Source organism: Podarcis bocagei (assembly GCF_964188305.1).
Source record: "Podarcis bocagei genome assembly, chromosome: 1".
NCBI lineage: Eukaryota > Metazoa > Chordata > Lepidosauria > Squamata > Lacertidae > Podarcis > Podarcis bocagei.
The window spans coordinates 67,494,799-67,512,658 of record NC_138125.1 but is presented as its reverse complement, the minus strand read 5'-3'; the positions used below and the strand labels follow the sequence as shown (position 1 = coordinate 67,512,658).

At 40.2% G+C, this 17,860-nt stretch overlaps 1 protein-coding gene across 2 annotated transcripts; it reads right to left on the bottom strand.

Annotated features, from left to right (window-relative positions):
- Positions 1-179: 179 nt before the first annotated feature.
- On the bottom strand, positions 180-17,302 carry EIF3M (eukaryotic translation initiation factor 3 subunit M). Of its 2 annotated transcripts, none has more exons than XM_081165837.1 (11): positions 17,029-17,302; positions 15,808-15,940; positions 14,815-14,953; positions 13,690-13,813; positions 13,161-13,255; positions 10,333-10,416; positions 8,236-8,335; positions 5,886-5,967; positions 1,683-1,826; positions 912-972; positions 180-464 (listed from the first exon to the last, which is right to left on the bottom strand). In XM_081165837.1, exons 3-11 carry the CDS (start codon positions 14,937-14,939, stop codon positions 344-346), a joined length of 936 nt encoding a protein of 311 aa, XP_081021963.1. In that variant the 5' UTR covers positions 14,940-14,953; positions 15,808-15,940; positions 17,029-17,302; the 3' UTR covers positions 180-343. The 2 variants fall into 2 exon arrangements, with proteins under 2 accessions (XP_081021963.1, XP_081021962.1); XM_081165836.1 differs by having other exon boundaries at positions 17,109-17,267.
- Positions 17,303-17,860: the final 558 nt, after the last annotated feature.

Below are 17,860 nucleotides of genomic sequence, written 5' to 3'. Positions count from 1 at the left end.
TTTCTGCAGGTTTGTCTACCTTAGTTTTTAAAAAAGAATACTTTAGAATAGCTATTTCATTTGAAAGTTACCAACTAAAGGTCAGAAAATACCACATTTATAAAAATCATATGACTATCCTACTTCTTTATGCCAGAATATAAGATCTTATGATTATAAAACAGAACAGGGGAACAGGATTCATTCTGGTTTAAGGTTTATTGCTTTATCAGCCTGTAGTTCAAGTTATTTTATGTATTTCAGCCAATTAGATATTTTCAATAAAAAGTTCACAATATTAAGTTGAATGGTTTAATATAGCTTGAGTTTCCATCCAATACATACTAAATATTACATCAAATAATCAGGTGTCTGACAAGCTAAGGAGACTGTTTTTCACTTGATTCAAATTTAGTTTCCAGAAGTTAAGTGTATCATACAGCTGTTGCCACTGTTGTTTTCCAAAGGTTCGATGTGTGCTGTGACTAAAATAAAGAAATGTAAAAGGAATTGCATCAAAGTTCTGCTTTCAAAAACACACACCATATTTTCAGTACATATGTATTGAGAAAAAAATAAAACATGAGATAAGATGTGAAAACAAAACTTTTTACCCTCTATAACAAGGCTTTATAGACCAGCTAGTCTGGTATTCTGCAGCCTTCGTCAGTACTTAAAAACCTCAGACAAAACTCATTAGTATTCTTACCACTGTTTGGCCATTAAATGAAATGTGCTGGAAAATAGGACTCTTTCATTAAATAAGCTAATCACATTCAGTCTGTGCTTTAATAAAATTATGATAAATAGCAACTATTTAACTACAGGCAACTGATAGGAATATCTTGCGTCTAGTAAAAATATTAAACAGATGTTTAAGTGCTATAATTAGCACTGCACTAAGTTGCTTCACAAAAAGATTTAAGACTCACCTGACCACTACTTTTCTCTGTGTTTGATCAATTTTGCAATGCACCATCTTTGTCTTTACAGCTGCAAAGAACAAACACATTATGATGAATTTCTTTTAACATGTGTTGAAACCCTGACTGATAAGAGCTTCAGTAATCCCCTGGAACTGAAGTGAATATAGGAATGTCCTTTCAACGGGTGTTCAATTTTTGTCGTTATACCATGGCATGCAGAAAAATGTATTTCACTAAGCCTTGCATAGTGCTTTATATGTAAGAGAGTACTTATGTGCACTTTCTACAAGGAGGTTCTCACTTGAAATCACATGCAATTTAACAAAGAGCAACAATTAAAAGGTGGGTTTCTAATATATCACAAAACAGTACAAGAAACACTGCATAGTCAACTATTGCATTCAAATTGTGGTTACAACAATAAAGCAATCCTGTTTGCTGTCTGCACCAGGGTGGAATACGCTCCCCTTCCCCTTGTCAGCTCCATGCTGGCAAACCTGAAAAACCCAAGAATTGGGTCTGGATAATCTACGAGGGACCCTACCCCAAAACGACCCAATTCAGGACTTTACACTGGCTACTGGATTATAGCACGGGCACCGTTTGAGTCTTCACTGCAGTTTCCACACCAGTGATGATGCACTTTACCAAAAGAAGCAAAAAGGTGACTGTGACATCCTAACCGCCTGCTTCAAATAATTAACAGTTGTTCAGGTTTTCCGTATCAGTAAAGGTCTTATCAGCCAGCATATAATAGGATCATATAACCTCTCTTACCATCAATAACAAATGCTTCAACATCATCAGCTCCAACCTGAAGTTCCTGCTGCATAGTGTCAAATGAGATTTCCTTGTTTTCCACAGCCATTCCCATAAAGGTGAGCAGTCGCATTTTTGCCATGTTCTGTTCATGCAATAAACCTGCATTAGAGATCACACTACAGTGTAAGTTTTTGCTAGGAAATTGTTGATCCACGTCAGGCAGTTAGATACTTTTTGGGAGAACTGCACTGCAAAATTCACAGTACAAAAACTGAAGGATTACAGTATTATGTTCGGATCTTTAATTTATTCCAAGAGGTGTAAATAAGGTCAGTTTGCATTAAGAACGGAATACAGGAGGTGAAGATAGAGAATGAGTTTGTTTCTTCTTGCAGAATAGTAGGCCTGCTTATTTAGGATTGAGGGTCATCCTCCATTGTCACCTGGTGCTGGATTTTGTTCTGTGCTCAGCAGTGGCAGAGTGCTAGATATGAAGTAATATTGGGAAAACCAAAATGCTTCCAAGAAATCTTAACCATTGCATGAAAAACAGTTGGTGCTTTTGTGACTGGCTGCTTTTATGCAACTACATCTTTTCTTTGCACACTCATCTAACAGATGTTGCACCAATGTCAGGAAGAGTTAGTAGGTGTGATCCTACCGCCCCTTTCATCTATGCAGCATGGAAGAGATACTAAGTACCTAACGTACTACTTGCACCCCCTACACACCCCAGTTAACAATCCCTTTCTATAGTACAAGTGAGACATACTGAGGCAACCGTGACCTGCCATCCCCACCGCAAGAGGTTCACTTTCCAAGTGTCAACTCTTACGGTCCTTAATTCTTAGGGTAGTTACAGAGCTGATTTCAAAATACGTTGTAAGTTTATGGAAGATACATATTCAGTTTCTTGTTGATATTACTCATTCCATATTATGACCAATTTGTATTTTATGCATTCATTTACATGGGAGGAACAGGATGTCATCTTGTTGAATTCTACAAATGCTATTGATTGTGAAGTTCTTGGGATACAAAAGTGTGATGTTACAGCAGTTCTCCCCATCTCCTGAGGCAGATGGGAATTCTAGTCCTAAAACATCTGGAGGGCACCAGGTTGGGGAAGGCTATAATACAATATGCAGCAATATGTGAACAGCAAACAAAACATAAGTTGGTGTAAATTTACTTTATTTGTTTTTACAAAATAGTTGAATAACGTTTCTGTAAAATAGTCTCTAAAGTTTCAGACATTGGAAAAGAAGTATGGATCAGATAACCTGAACACTCAACAAATATTTATGTTTGGAATTAATAACACTGTTAGACTAATAGAAGCGCAGGGAAGCACATTACTACCAGACATAATGTTGTGTTAATTAGCAGTAATTATGATGAGGGCTATTTATCTGGCACCAATTCAACAAAAATGTGATCATCATAACTCAAGCGAATAGGGAGCTTCAGAAACTATAGCTAACTGGTTTTAATGGAAATCTACAAGCACAAAAAATCAATTAGTGCTCATAAACTCTAATTAACAAATGCAAATGAGATGTTAATTACCCTGCTAAAGTAAAAAGGTTGCCCATACTACCAGATTTAAATGTGAGCATGTTAGGGCGATGCACAGTTGACACATGATAATACAACTGTTGGCCTAACTTGTCAGCATTAATAAAACAACACATTGTAACAAACTGATGCCACTTGTGAGAGCTTTTGCTGAATAGATGATTTAGATTGGCAAGCCTTGTTATTAATTTTGAAGAAAAATAAAACCAGCAGGGGGATAAAATAAGGGAAAACATTAATTTGTAAAAAATAGAAAACATTACAGTATAAAAAGCATACTAGCGATTTAGAGGATTACTTCCAATACCGTAAAAGTTAAAAAAACAACCCACAATCTGGGCTGGCTTAATTGGTTGGCCCAAAAAGAATTAGATGTGTTCTGTGCTATTCTCCATATTTTAATGCATTTCAAATACATTAAAATACATTATTTTCACACACAGACAATGGATGACCAAGTCATACTCAAGAGTAGATCCACTGAAATCGAAGAACCTAAGTTACTTGAATCCATTTATTTCAATGGGTTTACTAGAAGTATAACTAATGGTAGATTAATTGGTTCAATCCATTGCACAAGAATTTGTTATGTTTATACTACACTCAAATGAAACATGTTGCCTTTGAATGCACTTGATTGGCACAATCTAATCTATGGTAACATCCTAGGAGAGGCTCCATTATTCAGATTTTTAAAAAAATACCTGATATTTAATGAGTACTATAGTCATGTGCATGCTTTTATAACATTCAAGCTATATCAGCTACCATAAGGTGAAAAGCTTTCTTTGTTTTCACTAAGAATAATAATATATTTTTCTTTCTAAAATTTCTATCTTAAATTGAGGAATGTTCACCTTTGTTTTCAGGATTCTACCTAGTCCTAAAAATATTTGTATGTTTTAAATCCTATTACCCTTTTCTTTTCAAATAAAATTAACCTCCATTCTGGTCACTATTTTTTTAAATCCCAATTTTATGGAAACATTTATTCATTACCAGTATATCTAAACCTTAATGTCATAATATAAAAGCTTGCATCATTGAACAATTTTTGCATTGTCACTGACCCTTGTCCTAAAATGCTGCAATACAGAGAAAGTAATTTTCATGCATGCAATAGCTTATGAACCAGCTCCTTTGAAACAGTCAATTACACATCAATGGGGGAGTGCCAAAGTGTTAATTACTACTCCTTTCTTTCCACAGTGTGTAAATAAAGAGGCTGCTGACATTAACATTCCATCACAAAGCTTCATCCTATGAAACATATTAACTGGGACAGAATGTGGTTTGCAAGGTTTAATGCATCTGCAAAAAGATTAAGCTTGCATAAGAACACTTGCAAGTGCTCAATCTGACTGTACTTCAGCCTTGTTAGAGGGAGATTTGGTTGATTCACATCATGATCCTACAACAAGGGTTTTTGGTTGTTCTTCAAACAGCACCTTGCCCATGCAGTAGCCTGCATGTTTCTCTGCTGCACATCCGTTGCCAGCTTTGTGGCAATGGGGCTGCCCCCACAACGCTTGGTAGGTCATTTATGCAGCACTCTTGCACTATGTCGGGTTTCCGCCTCAACACTCATGCAGCACTGTTGATAACTGCGGCTTGCTCAGTGCACAGGTGGAGTATGTGACTAACTGAAGAAAAGCAAGAAGACAAGATGGAGGCTATCTTCACTCAAACAACAGGCCTCTTTCTTAGTCATTTAGACAATAAACACTGGGAAATCTACTTTCTCTACCTCTCATCGATGAATAACATAGTGGATATAACTTGGGAGTGCTGTCAGAATTCTCAAACTGGCTATTTTCAGTTTAGAAATGCAGATTCAATAAGAATACCTGCTCCCACAGGATTTACTGTCCCTGTGTCTTTCCAAGTGGATGCTTGGAAACCACAGTTCAAACACAAAAGACAGCAAAAGAAAAGCATTCAATTCAGAATGAACAGTCACCAAACTAAACAATTGTATTCTGATACAGTTTTTGAGATTATGTAACTACAAGCACACACAACTGGAAAGAAAGCCTTATTGTGGCAGAACATAAGCACCCTGGGAACAACTCTCTCGGGGTTGCCTGCAGATCAGTAAAGCACCCGAGAGCCTTGGAGTGTGGGATCCATTCCAAATGGCGAAGACATGAGTGGGCAAAATCTCAAACAGCACTGGAGAACCCAAGGATAAACTTTAAATGCTGAGGCTAGGGGTGGCAAACCACAAGTTCAGGAGTCTGATCTGATCCCTGCTCCATGCAGCCAATTTTCCTGGCTCCTTCAGACCCCATACATTTTGGAGCTAGCAGGGGCTGGGGGAACAGGACTGGAGTGGGTGAAGCCCAGTGCCCTGATGGGGATGCAAATTGCCCCCTCCCTAGTCACGAGGTCAACCATTTGGTAAGTGGATAGCAGCCATTACTCCCCTCCTCAGCTGTTCTGTATGCAGCCTCCACATGGTTGGTATAAGGTAACTGTGCCCACAAGGAAAAAAGGGTACTCATCCTGGAACTAGACACAGTTAGCAGAGCAAGTGGACAGTCACAGCACCTCCTTCTGAGTAGCTGAGCTACATTTATATCATGGCCATATGTGTTGGCTACACCAAATGTGCATTAAAAAAGAAAGAAAAAAACTTACCAAGAGAATCAATGAAGTCCTTGTTGTTCTGATAAAACCGGACATAGGATGCTAACTTGGCACTAACAAAAATTGTCAAAAGCTACAAAGAAAGAAATTGTCAATTATGAGGACAGGACAAGATATGAACATGTCTAATTTAGCAGACATCTCCCGAACATTTCATTTAGAGAACAGAACAGAAAATACTGGTTGAATTCAAGCTGCCATGGTGTACAGCAAGGGTGGGACACTTGTGGCCCTCCAGATGTTGTTGGACTCCATTCTCATCAACTCCATTGGAATGCCCAATACTCAAGGATGACAGAAGATCAAGTCCAACTGCATCTGAAGGGCCACAGATTACCCGTCATGGGTTTAGGGATTATTGTAAAGGAGCCGTGGCAAACTGAACTCACACACTTCCCATGCCCCATCCTTCTCTTCCTGTGCAAAGATCAGAATGAGAGTGAATGCTTCTACTTTCCCTTTTGACTAAACCAGTTTCCTGCTACGTACAAATTATTGTAAACCATTTTTTTTTTTGGGGGGGGGGGAGAGAATACTTTCCAAAAAGCAGAGCATAATTAACAGCCCAGTTTATTTTAAGTCTAGTTAGCTAAAACCAATTAGGATCAAATCTTGGTTTGATTTCTTTTAAATAACTAGAGTTAAATGGGAAACTTAAGATGGTCATGAGCCACTTGTCCTCAACATCTTATTCAAAAATATGTTTCTATTGCATGAGACTGTTGGATGCTGGGGTAGCAGGTGAAGTAAAAGTTAAACTGGTGCCAGACTGAAAGCATTTAATGCAATGGAGATTGGGCAGGGTGTTCACCCCATCCCCTGTACCAAAAGGAAGTTACAGCAAAATAGTCCACCGGTCAGAGGTGAAGCTAATTAGCCCCCTTCCAAGCTCCTCCCAGGCAAAACCTTTCACTCTTTTTCACGCTCCACTGACGCATGCAGACTGGTTGCACTTTTAAACATTCAAAAACAAAATTAAAAATATGCATATGAAGACAGAACCAGGTTAGAGAAAGAACTCAATATTTGATGTCAACTATGTCACCCCCACCCCCCAAGATACACTGGTGCAAGTCTCACTTTTCTATTTACTAATACAAATTCATATTTTCTGTGCTTATGCTTCTGTAGCCAAAACCGTGGGACTAATGCTGAAGAAAGAGGTACCAGTAAACTTGTAAGACACGCCTAGTTCTAGAGGAGGAGAACAAGAAAAAAATTGTTCTCTCCCTCTCTGCGCAGCGCCTGTCCAGCAAAGCAGCAGGAGAAATGGAAGGAGCTGTTTCTTCTGCCACTTCGCTGAAGGGGCGCTGCGCAGCTCTCTCTCTGCACAGCGCCTCTCCACCAATGCGGGAGGAGAAATGGAAGGGGCTCCATTTCTCCTGCTGCTTTGCTGAAGGGGCGCTGTGCAGAGAGGGAAAGCTGCGCAGTGGCTCTCCAGCGAACCAAAGCCAGGAGAGCAAGAGGGATCGGTGCGCACCAATCCCTCTTGCTCTCCTGGCTTCAGCGAAAGCTGCGCAGCCTGCATTCGCTCCATAAGACGCCCACACATTTCCCCTTACTTTTTAGGAGGGGAAAAGTGTGTCTTATAGAGCAAAAAATACGGTATGTAAAAATACAACAAAAATCTGTACGGGGCAGTATTGACAAAGGTGAAAATCACCAAAAACATTAAGACACTGAAGCAGGGAGGGGGGCCCTATCAATTGGGTGGGAAGAAGGAAATTAAAGAATTTAATACAATTGGGATTGAGCACAATTAAAGAAATTAAAGAATTTAATACAATTGGGATTGAGCACAAGTGGGTTCACTGCTACACCCTTCAAAAATAACCCAGCCCAATGAGGTCTGAGCAGGGTTGAAGAAGAAATGTGAGGTGAAGAGGATAAATGAAATGGTCATCCAGAATCTGGAAGCACTCCAGATTACAACATTTTGTTGTAGAGGCCTACTTCTCTCAACTCTGATTAATTTAAATAAGATGGCTTCAGTAACTATGTCTGAAGTTGGTCTGTCTGAAACAAGTTAATGTTAACCACAATTTGTTGATCTGAGCATGGCAAGCCGTGATCAAACAAAAGGAAAATAAAAATATTCTAAACTACTCCTTCCAGCAGCTAGGGGTGAGAGGAGGATAACTAGTTAGCTCAAGGCTTATTTCCTAATGGTTCACATCACAGTAAACTATGTGTTTGAATGACATGCAAACCTAGACACTATAAACAACACAATGCAAAATAACTTATGTGTGATTAAATCCCACTAAAATGGTCAAGCAATTCTATCTCACAATGCAGCATGCCAAGTGTTTAATATTTAAGATTAGAAATTAATACTTACATCATGAATAAGTTCTCCTTCCAAAAATTTGACCGGTTTTAAGGTGAGAAGGTGATCAAAGAGAAAGGTATTAGGATCCTTTAATGCACGGACAATACACCTATTTAGGAAAGTAAAGTGTAAGGAAGAAAAAATGCATTTCTAGTTAATTTAATAGCTTTTAAAAAACCATTCTGCAAAAACAACCTCCAAATCAAAGTGTATTCCAAAAACACTTGAACAGTATTTACAAATACAACATAAATACATATAAACACATTGGGTTAAGAAATAACAAACAAAAGCAGCATAAAAACTAATCAAGGTTGAGTGTTCTCTTTAAGAAGCCTGGGGGGGGGGGGGAGAAGGGATTTGCCTAACACTGAAAATGTTATGGGATGTAAGCGGAAAGAAATGGTGTGCATCTGTAACACCTATATATAAAAGCAAGCCTGCCCAATTGTCTTCTCCTTCCATGACACAATTAAATATGCATCATCTATATTTAGGGATGCCTACCAAACTTTTAGGTCTAAGTTTGCAGGAACATTCACTGAAAACAAAAGGCTATTCAGAACAAAATCTTTTCTCTGTGCTATCATTGTCACAAAAAGGTGGGGAGTCTGGCTACCTAGCTGTGTGGCTGGCCATGAACCAGCCCCAGACAACAGTTATGTATATTTTATTGTAGTTGGCTTTCTGCTTTACAGATCAAGTACACTTACAGTAAAGTATTAACTGTTTTTAATGCAAAATGGAGGGAACTGGAAACCAACAAAAAAATTGCAGATTGATCTCCTTTCTATACCAAATATTAGTTACTCCACATTCCTCCTGTACCCGCTCAGAGACACTTTCCTCCTGCCTGTTACACTTGCATGAACTACAATTTAACCCTTCCCCCCACTACTTTCCACCATAATAACATATGACACACTGCTGCTACTACCTGGAAGAACTACCAAAGCTGGTATTTCTCCCTACTTCCCTTATATAAACCTTTCCAAACTGCCCCATTCATAACAAACCCAAACCAATGGCAGCTACAACAGGAGTCCAAACTAGAGTATGTTTTCTTTAATATTATGGAACGTCTCCCTGTTTGAAGAAATCTATTCAGTGTATAACTTAAACAAACAAACATAACCCTAACAGTAGAATTTTTTTTTGGGGGGGGGGAGCGCCCTTAAAAACACATCTACATGGTTTGCACTTTTTCTGGGGTCCCAATAAGCGGCAGAGCCAAGTGCCCAACTACGCATCACTGCAAGGGCAGATCAACTACAGAATGATATTGGAAAGGCATTTTACACAGTCTCAGATAATGTTTAAAAATGTTGATGATGCATTCAACTGGTATTTTCTACAAACACTAAGATCCAGACAGAAGTCAAAGAATTGCCGTTTCATACACACAGATCCGTTTCATACACACAGATCCTGCGTCCTGTGCAGAAGTTGTAAAGGAATTGGGCAGGAAATGAACTTAACTGTCTTAGCCATGTACTTCAACTGAACTTTTCTTCTACTCTAGACAAGAAGGTTATTTTTATACCAACAGGTCTTGGCCACCGCTAAAATACTAAAAACAAAAACAAAAAACCACTTCGAAAAATGTAAGAGGGTGACATTTAGGCATTCTAATGTGGGAGATATTTTGTACAGTTGTATCTTGGATATCAAACGCCTTGCAACTCGAATGTTTGGGCTCCTGAATGCCGCAAACCCGTAAGAGAGTGTTCCAGTTTGCAAACGTTTTTTGGGACCCAAACACCCGATGCAGTTTCCGACTGAGTTGCGCCCTGGTTGTCAAATGTTTTTGGAAGTCAAACAGACTTCTGGAACGGATTCCATTTGACAACCAAGGTATGACTGTATTCAGTTAAGAATCCCTGCATATCCCACACATTACCAGTTGTGCTCTCACCATCAGCAAAACGTCTTAGCAAAACCCCTTGCCATTCATCTACAAATCTGAAGTGGCAAGCAAAGTATTTGGAGAGTGGGGAGAGGAATAAGAATTTAGCATGTTTGGGGCTGCATTTCTTGTTACTGAAACTTTCACTGACCATTAACACATGAAACAATCCTAAATGTAGTTTGTAATGTTTACATTACCTGTGAGCATCAACTCTGGCTTGAGAAGCATTGTCCTCTGTGTAACTTCCCAGCAGCTCTACCATTACTTTTGCTGCATTATCACTGTGGGCAAGAAACAGTACTTCCTTTTAAAATCATTTCAAAATGTACAAACTTAAGGGGAGAACTGATAAATCAGAAAAAAGACTTAACTAAACCAGCATCCTGTGCTCACAACCAGATGCACATGGGAAGGAACCGAGTGTGACAGCTCTCTGCCACTCACACTTCAACAACAGGCATTCAAAGGCATACATAATCTCCGGTTCTCAAGTAGTTCGTAGCTTATGAACTCGCCTCAACCCCTGTCCAAGTCAGCAATTATAACAGGCGACAACTGTTTTGCGTGGGGGGTTTGATTTCCTGAACCCCACACATGTCAGTAGATTACGTGCAAGCCCACTCCGCCCCCACCCACCCCCTTTTACAGCCACTTCTGGGGTTGGTGTGATAGTTGTGCATCAGTTGGATGCATCTAAGACGGTTGTTGCTTGTACTACATGCAGTAGTTAAAGGTAAAGGGACCCCTGACCATTAGGTCCAGTCGTGACCGAATCTGGGGTTGCGACGCTCATCTCGCTTTATTGGCCGAGGAAGCCGGCGTACAGCTTCTGGGTCATGTGGCCAGCATGACTAAGCCGCTTCTGGCGAACCAGAGCAGCGCACGGAAATGCTTTTTACCTTCCCGTCGGAGCGGTACCTATTTATCTACTTGCACTTTGACGTGCTTTCGAACTGCTAGGTTGGCAGGAGCAGGGACCGAACAACGGGAGCTCACCCCGTTGCGGGGATTTGAACCGCGACCTTCTGATTGGCAAGTCCTAGACTCTGTGGTTTAACCCACAGCGCCACCCGCATCCCGTACATGCAGTAGTTATGTTAGAGCAATTTCCATTGCTTAATTATACACTGTGTGAGTAAGTGCTTCTTATTGTTTCTCCTGAATGTTCCAACATTCAGATTCATTGGGTGACCCCAAAATTCTAACTGTATGAGAAAGGAAGTATCAAAGGAGATGGTCAGATAGTTAAAGGCACTGTGAAGCTATGATTCAAATGAAAAGTGCACTTGAAAGGATGTAGGAGTTTTGACTGTCAGTGGTACCAAAGTGGTAAAACAGCTGCATAATTCAGTCTCAGGGGTCTTTTTTTAAAAATAAAAATAGAACTTTACAGTTAATTTTATACTTTTAAACTGATAAATTACCTGCCAGTTACAGAATTTTCTCTCTTAGGTGAAAACATCTTTACACGACTTACTAGAACACATCTGGATACAATCATTAAAAAGCAAAGTAATGCTGAAAATTGTATGAAAATCAAGGAGCAGATATTATCAGGAGTGGGGAGGGCTTCACTCTTCTGTTACTGAAATCTCTATTCTCAATTACTACACTTATAGAGTACAATTTCTTACTTCCACTATCTTGCTCCTGAGAATGAATGTAATTGAAACGACACAATATTGATGAAGGGAAGGCTATAAATCTCTTGGATAAAAGGATAATAAAAGTCAAATAAAAAAATGTTACTTTCAAAATTAGAGCATCTCATATTATGGGAACAGTGCATTTATAAAATGGTGATCTTGTTTTGCTTTTAATTGGCTTTTGAAAGATGACAATAACATTAGGTTATAAAAGCACAGCTTTCATACAAAAATCAGCTTTATTTCCAACTATATTGTGCTATTACCACTACTTCAACATTGAGGGTTTTCTTAAGACTAATCCTAATGTCAACCGCCATGTTTCTGCATTTAGCACCAGTGATTCTCAAGACCCAAATAGAACAGCTTAGAAAAACAACATAATTTCATATTATCATAATAAAAGACACATCTATTCTTTAATCAAAACAAAGGCATATCTCCATTTTTCTTAAAGCCCCAAAGTCTATTTTCTTTACTAGCACAATTTTTTAACAGGCCTAGTGAGACCTTTGCTATTTTAAGATTTTGTACTGACAGCTAATCACTATCACCATCAAGTTTGACCTGGAAAAAAGTCTTATCAAGCAGTTCTGTAAAACTTCACTATAAAAAGAACAGAAGTAGGCTGGGGTGAGTTCTTGTGTTTTCTTTTCTTTTCTTTTTTTAGTTTGTACTCAGAAGGGAAAAACCATCCACATTACGTTTCCAGTAAGGACTCCAGAAACATCAGACTCTGATAACTGATTGTGTGTGTCAATAAGAAAGTATAGCATATACCTGTCTCACTTTTTGAACTCAGTCCATATGGAGAAACTGAAGATCAGTTTCTTCTGTCTAAGATAATCCTTTATTTTTGGAGTGGAGATCAGATGAATGCTCACCTGTTCACCACTTGAGCAAGCATTAATGCTCACCTGTTCTCCACCAATCATTTCAAGCAATCATTTCAAGCAAACCCAACAGAGGAGAGAGACCTTTACCCCAAGAACACTCTAGCCATCTTTCCCAATGTTCAGCTAGAGAGAAAAATTAATCTCCCTTTCACCCCACTTCCACCCCCATGAAACAAACATGGAGGTGGAGGAGGAGTGTTTTAAAAATTACTCCTTTCTTCTCTATGATGGTTCAACAGTTTACAATCTAGCTTTTAATACCAAACTAAAAATATTATTAAACATAAATTGTCATATGCAATCTAAGAATTAATATTTGTACCATTCAAATGAGAACAAGCAGCCCTTTATATTAAGCACACAATTGAACACAAGTCATACAAATTTAAAAACAATAATTGAAATGGTAAATATTTCAGTGATCTTCCCCTGCCTCAATGAATTGTGTCAAAATTGTTTGGCACAGTATGTAGTCTCAGTTACCTCTTTTTGCAATCTACAAGAACATCATAGAGCAGTCGAAGAAGGGTGTGCTTTTTCTCTGTGGTAAGATTCCAATCTGAAATCCATTTTCGAACCTATAAAAGATTTGACACAGAAGGCAATGATTTTTACTACTGAGAAAAGTTATTTCAAGTTCAATTTTTGAAAATGCAAATATTATAAAAATCAGAAGAATGTGAAATTATGAAACTCTGTTCTGTGCCTTGCTCAGGAGCAGAAATCATTAATGGAAATTTCCCATCCATGCTTTACTTTTCCCTTAAGAGAATGGATACCCTTGGTCTTGGGATGCTGAAGTACAAGGCAGCACTCCAGACAGGCTCGCATAAAACAAAACTACAACACGTTTGTTATTTTTACAATCACAATTTGGGATTCCCTTAATCGAGAAGGGGTTCTTGATGATGCAGCTTATTATGTAATTCTTATGATGGATTTTGGTTTGTTGCAATCTTATTAATTTTTAAGGGATTCTTCGTTAATATGCAAATACTATTCAACTGCTTACCTGCTCCAGTTCAGTTGGAATGTACCGTATAGCTCCACAGCTGGAGGCTACTTTAAGGAGGCTGCAGTAGACTGTATACCTTGAAGGGGTATTCTTCTCCATGCCATGGAAGAGATTACTCAGTCTAAGGAATAATGACAAGTCAATTAATTTCCAACATTTGTAATGTATTAATGGACATACACTGCTCATCTAATGTACACATTTTTGCAAAGGATCACAAGGGATAAGTTGTGTCTTACGTTTGCCTAAGCAGCAGAAGGAAAAGTTTTTGCCTTAAGTAGGCAAAGGGGTTGTGCTCACCGCTGCATTGAGCAATGACAGCAGGAAGAGTTGTAGAGCAGTTAGTAGGAGTGAGAATCTCAAGAGTGATTTTGTTGTACTCAAACAGGGCTGGGACGACAATATGGCAGAGAGGTCAGCATGGATGGAGAGTCCTCAAGCCTGGAGTATGTTGCTAATATCTATGAAACATGAGGAGTTGAGCGGAAAGGGAAGCTGTTCTGCTTAAACGAAGCATTGGAAGGAGAGGGATTTAAAACTAGACATATCCATTATAGCATATATCCACATTTGCCTAACATTCCCTTTTAAAATGTGCCATACCTGTATTTGGCAGCATGTGGTGCAGAAACAACTGGTGGCTTTCAGAGCTTCTATTTAAGTGTTGCTTTTAATAAATTTGCTTACTCTGGTATGTAAATAAAATACTGAATAAAATCTATGTGTCTAACAAGTGTGTATTTGCTTAGGTTCCACCTCTCTCTCCTCTTTTTCAGCAGTACAAAATTATTCCTATGCATGATGGCAAGCGGCTGCCCTTAACTAGTCCCAGAATGACAGGGGCACCCTATTTCTTTGAATCCCACACTGTTCCCAGACCGCTGCTTCCAGTGCATCTAACTCAAAGCATTATTGAGGTGAGATCAGATTTAACTGTCCAGGGGTCCTTTACCTTTATCTTACAACTGACTGGAAGACACTAATGATTGGCCATCAAGCCCAGACATAATTTACTGACCCACTCAAAGATACTCTTAATACATTCTGCCAAAAATCCTGCTTCTCATGGAATAATTGTGGTACAAGACGCATTTATTCAATTCAATCACCTAAGTCACTTACAGCTGCAGTCTGAGTGATGGTCGTTCACCTTCCCGAAATTTGACCAATTTCTCACACAGACTTTCAATCAAAGCTTCTTGTTTGTCAGGTTCCAGAATAAGAAGCAGAGATACTACACTGTTCATCACACTTTCAACATCTATATTGAAAAACAAAAACATATTTCAGTAATGAAAAATGTGACACTGAATTGTTCTTTGGTAAGACTGTCTCAGCTTTTCATTGTTAATACAACATATAGAAAACTCTTTCTAGACTAGTGGACCAATTATTATTTTTTTGCAAACACCAACAGTAACTGTGGCATGTTTACTTGACTTCCAATTTATTTATTTATTGAATTTCTATATTGCCCTTCATGCAAGCATCACAGGGCAGCTTACAGTATAAAGACACAAAAATACATAACAAAAACTGAAACACACGATCCCAGTTTAAAAGGCCATAGATACATCCATACAACTCTTTTGTTTTTGTCTGAAGGGTGTTGAAATGAAGTATAAAAAATTACAATGACTACTTTGATAACTGGCATTAGACAAAAATCTGTTACACCCCTGTCCTCTGCACAGTTGTGGAAATCAGGACACCATTGCTAATTATACAATGTATGAATAATTAATTAATTATACATTGTGTGAAGAAGCACTTGATTTTTTCTGTTTGAAATTGACTGCTAAACAAATTCATTGGGAAATGTCAGGTTCTACCCAATTACTCCACACTATTCATTATAGTATGTTTATCATGTTCCACTTCAGTGTTCTTATTTTTCTAAATAAAAGCCTCACTCTAGCCTTTGACTTAGATTTATCATCAGGTAACTGACAGGTAGGCAGTTGTGCCCACTTGTAAAACTTGGCCCCTTGTATACAATTATGCCCTAAAGGAGAACATCTCACTTTTCTAGAAGGCAGATAATTTAAAAGAAACTAGATCACAACCCTAGGTCAGATGATTATCAATAGCTTCCTAAATTATGCAAACACCAACCTTTATCATCATCCCTCAGGCACACATCACATGCTTCAATGATCTGAGCCAAGTCAATATGAAGTCCACCTTCAGAATTTTCTTCTGATATCTCAGCTCCCTTAGATTTCAGGTAAGCCCTTAGTTCTGCAGCCTTTTCAAAAGAAAAAAGCATCTATAAAAATAACATCCTTTAATCATAGTCCTCCTAGTAATGTCATAAACATACACTTATGATCATCCTGTTTACTCTTTGTGACTCTACGCCGATGCTGTGTTAAACAGCTTAACTCCAAAGCTCCCACTACTTGATCACATTCCTCCTAGCCATGTAATAAATATACTTTTAAGAATATGCTCTCTATTCTTCCTGAACAAGAACCACTGACACATACAAGGCAGGGGGAGTAGTAATAAAGAAATATGATCAGATCAGCCTCCAAGCAAAGCTCTTCATGGGGCTCTCTATATTATACAGCAGAGGTCAGCAAGGTTTATCTTGCCTGGGCCAGATCAGTCCCACGGAGATCCCTCCGTGGGCCGGATTGCGCACACGATTTTTGGCATCTGTGCGTGAACAGTCGCTATTTCCAGTGCTGCAGAAGTTAGTCCCTGCACTGTGCACGAATGGGCAACTCAGTTCAGGGGTGGCTCGTGGGCCGGTCAAACAACCTCCGTGGGCAGCTTCTGGCCCATGGGCCGTAGGTTGCTGACCCCTGTTATACACATAGCTGTCAATGTTTCCTTTTTCTTGCGAGGAATCCTATTCGGAATAAGGGGATTTCCCTTTAAAAAAGGGGAAAGTTGACAGCTATGGTTATACAGCCTGTAACTTCTCATTCGACACATGTTGACAGGCAGAAATATTCATTTCCCATCGTGCTCTTAAGCACAATCCCTTGGAGGTTAAGCGCCTCTAGAGACAGCTGTGCTGATCCAGCGAGAAAGGCGCCCGGGCAACCAACCTCGCAGGAAGGGCGTTTGCTAGCGAGGCCACAGCGGCGGGGGGGAGGGGCGAGCAGGTGCAGAAAGGATCCGAGTCTAAAGGCCGGACGAGGCCCCAGCTGGGCCTACGAAGCTGCTAGGAAGCAAAACCCCGCCAGCCTCGGCTTCCTTCACGGCAGAGGCTGGGAGCACTTCGCTTCTAAGCGGCGCTTCGTAGGGCGCGCGTGGAACCCGTGTATACGTGTGAATGAGGTCCCACGAGTGATTCCCCCCCTCCCTAGCGATGGCCTCTGGCACCTGAGGAGGCAACAGCTGCCCTCCTGTATTCCGGGAGGGGCAGCGACGGCGGGAAACCAGCAGCCGCTCCCCATCCTGACCTGGTCTTCCTCGGTTATATCGATAAAAGCCGGGACGCTCATGGCTACAGACGGCCTCTCTCGCTGCCCCGAGCACGCTCCCCGGCCGGAAAGGAAAGCGACCGCTCCCAGTCACGCCACTTCCGCTTCCGGGGCACTGCTGACCCCCGTCCTGCTCCCGGAACAGCAGTTGCAGAGCGCGCAGGCGCACTTCCTTCAGCTGAGGCTGCCGCTACACTCGCCTTAACTGGAAGCGTGCCCGCCCCCAGGTGCGCATGCGCCGTTCGTGTCCCTCTCCTCGGATTGCAAGAAAGCAGCAGTTGTCCCGGTTGCGATTCCTTGTGAATCGAAGGCTGGAAGACGCGTCTTTCGCACCTGCTAACTAGCACCGTAATCTCGAGTTGTGTGCGTGCAGTCCGTGCAAGATAAGAACTCGGAAAAGAGCTTTTCGGAACTTAGGGTAGCAGCAGCTATTCAAAACCCTAAAATTTTCTCTGTGCGTGGTGCAAATATGTTTGGTTTTTTTAAGAACAGTCACCGCCCTCCGGTGTACATGATAGACCCGATTCTTAAAGCGAAACAGGGAAAAGGCAAATCGAGACGTTCGCGGCTCACTGTTAAATGTTAGCATCGGTGAGGATAAGGTAAAACCCCTTTGCCAGTTCGCTAGGCAGCCGTGGACTGGACTGGAATGCAGGAACCTCCAACACGTCATCAGAGACCACAAGGATGAATGGATCAGGAAGGTTTTTGTGGTGGAATGTGGCTGCTGG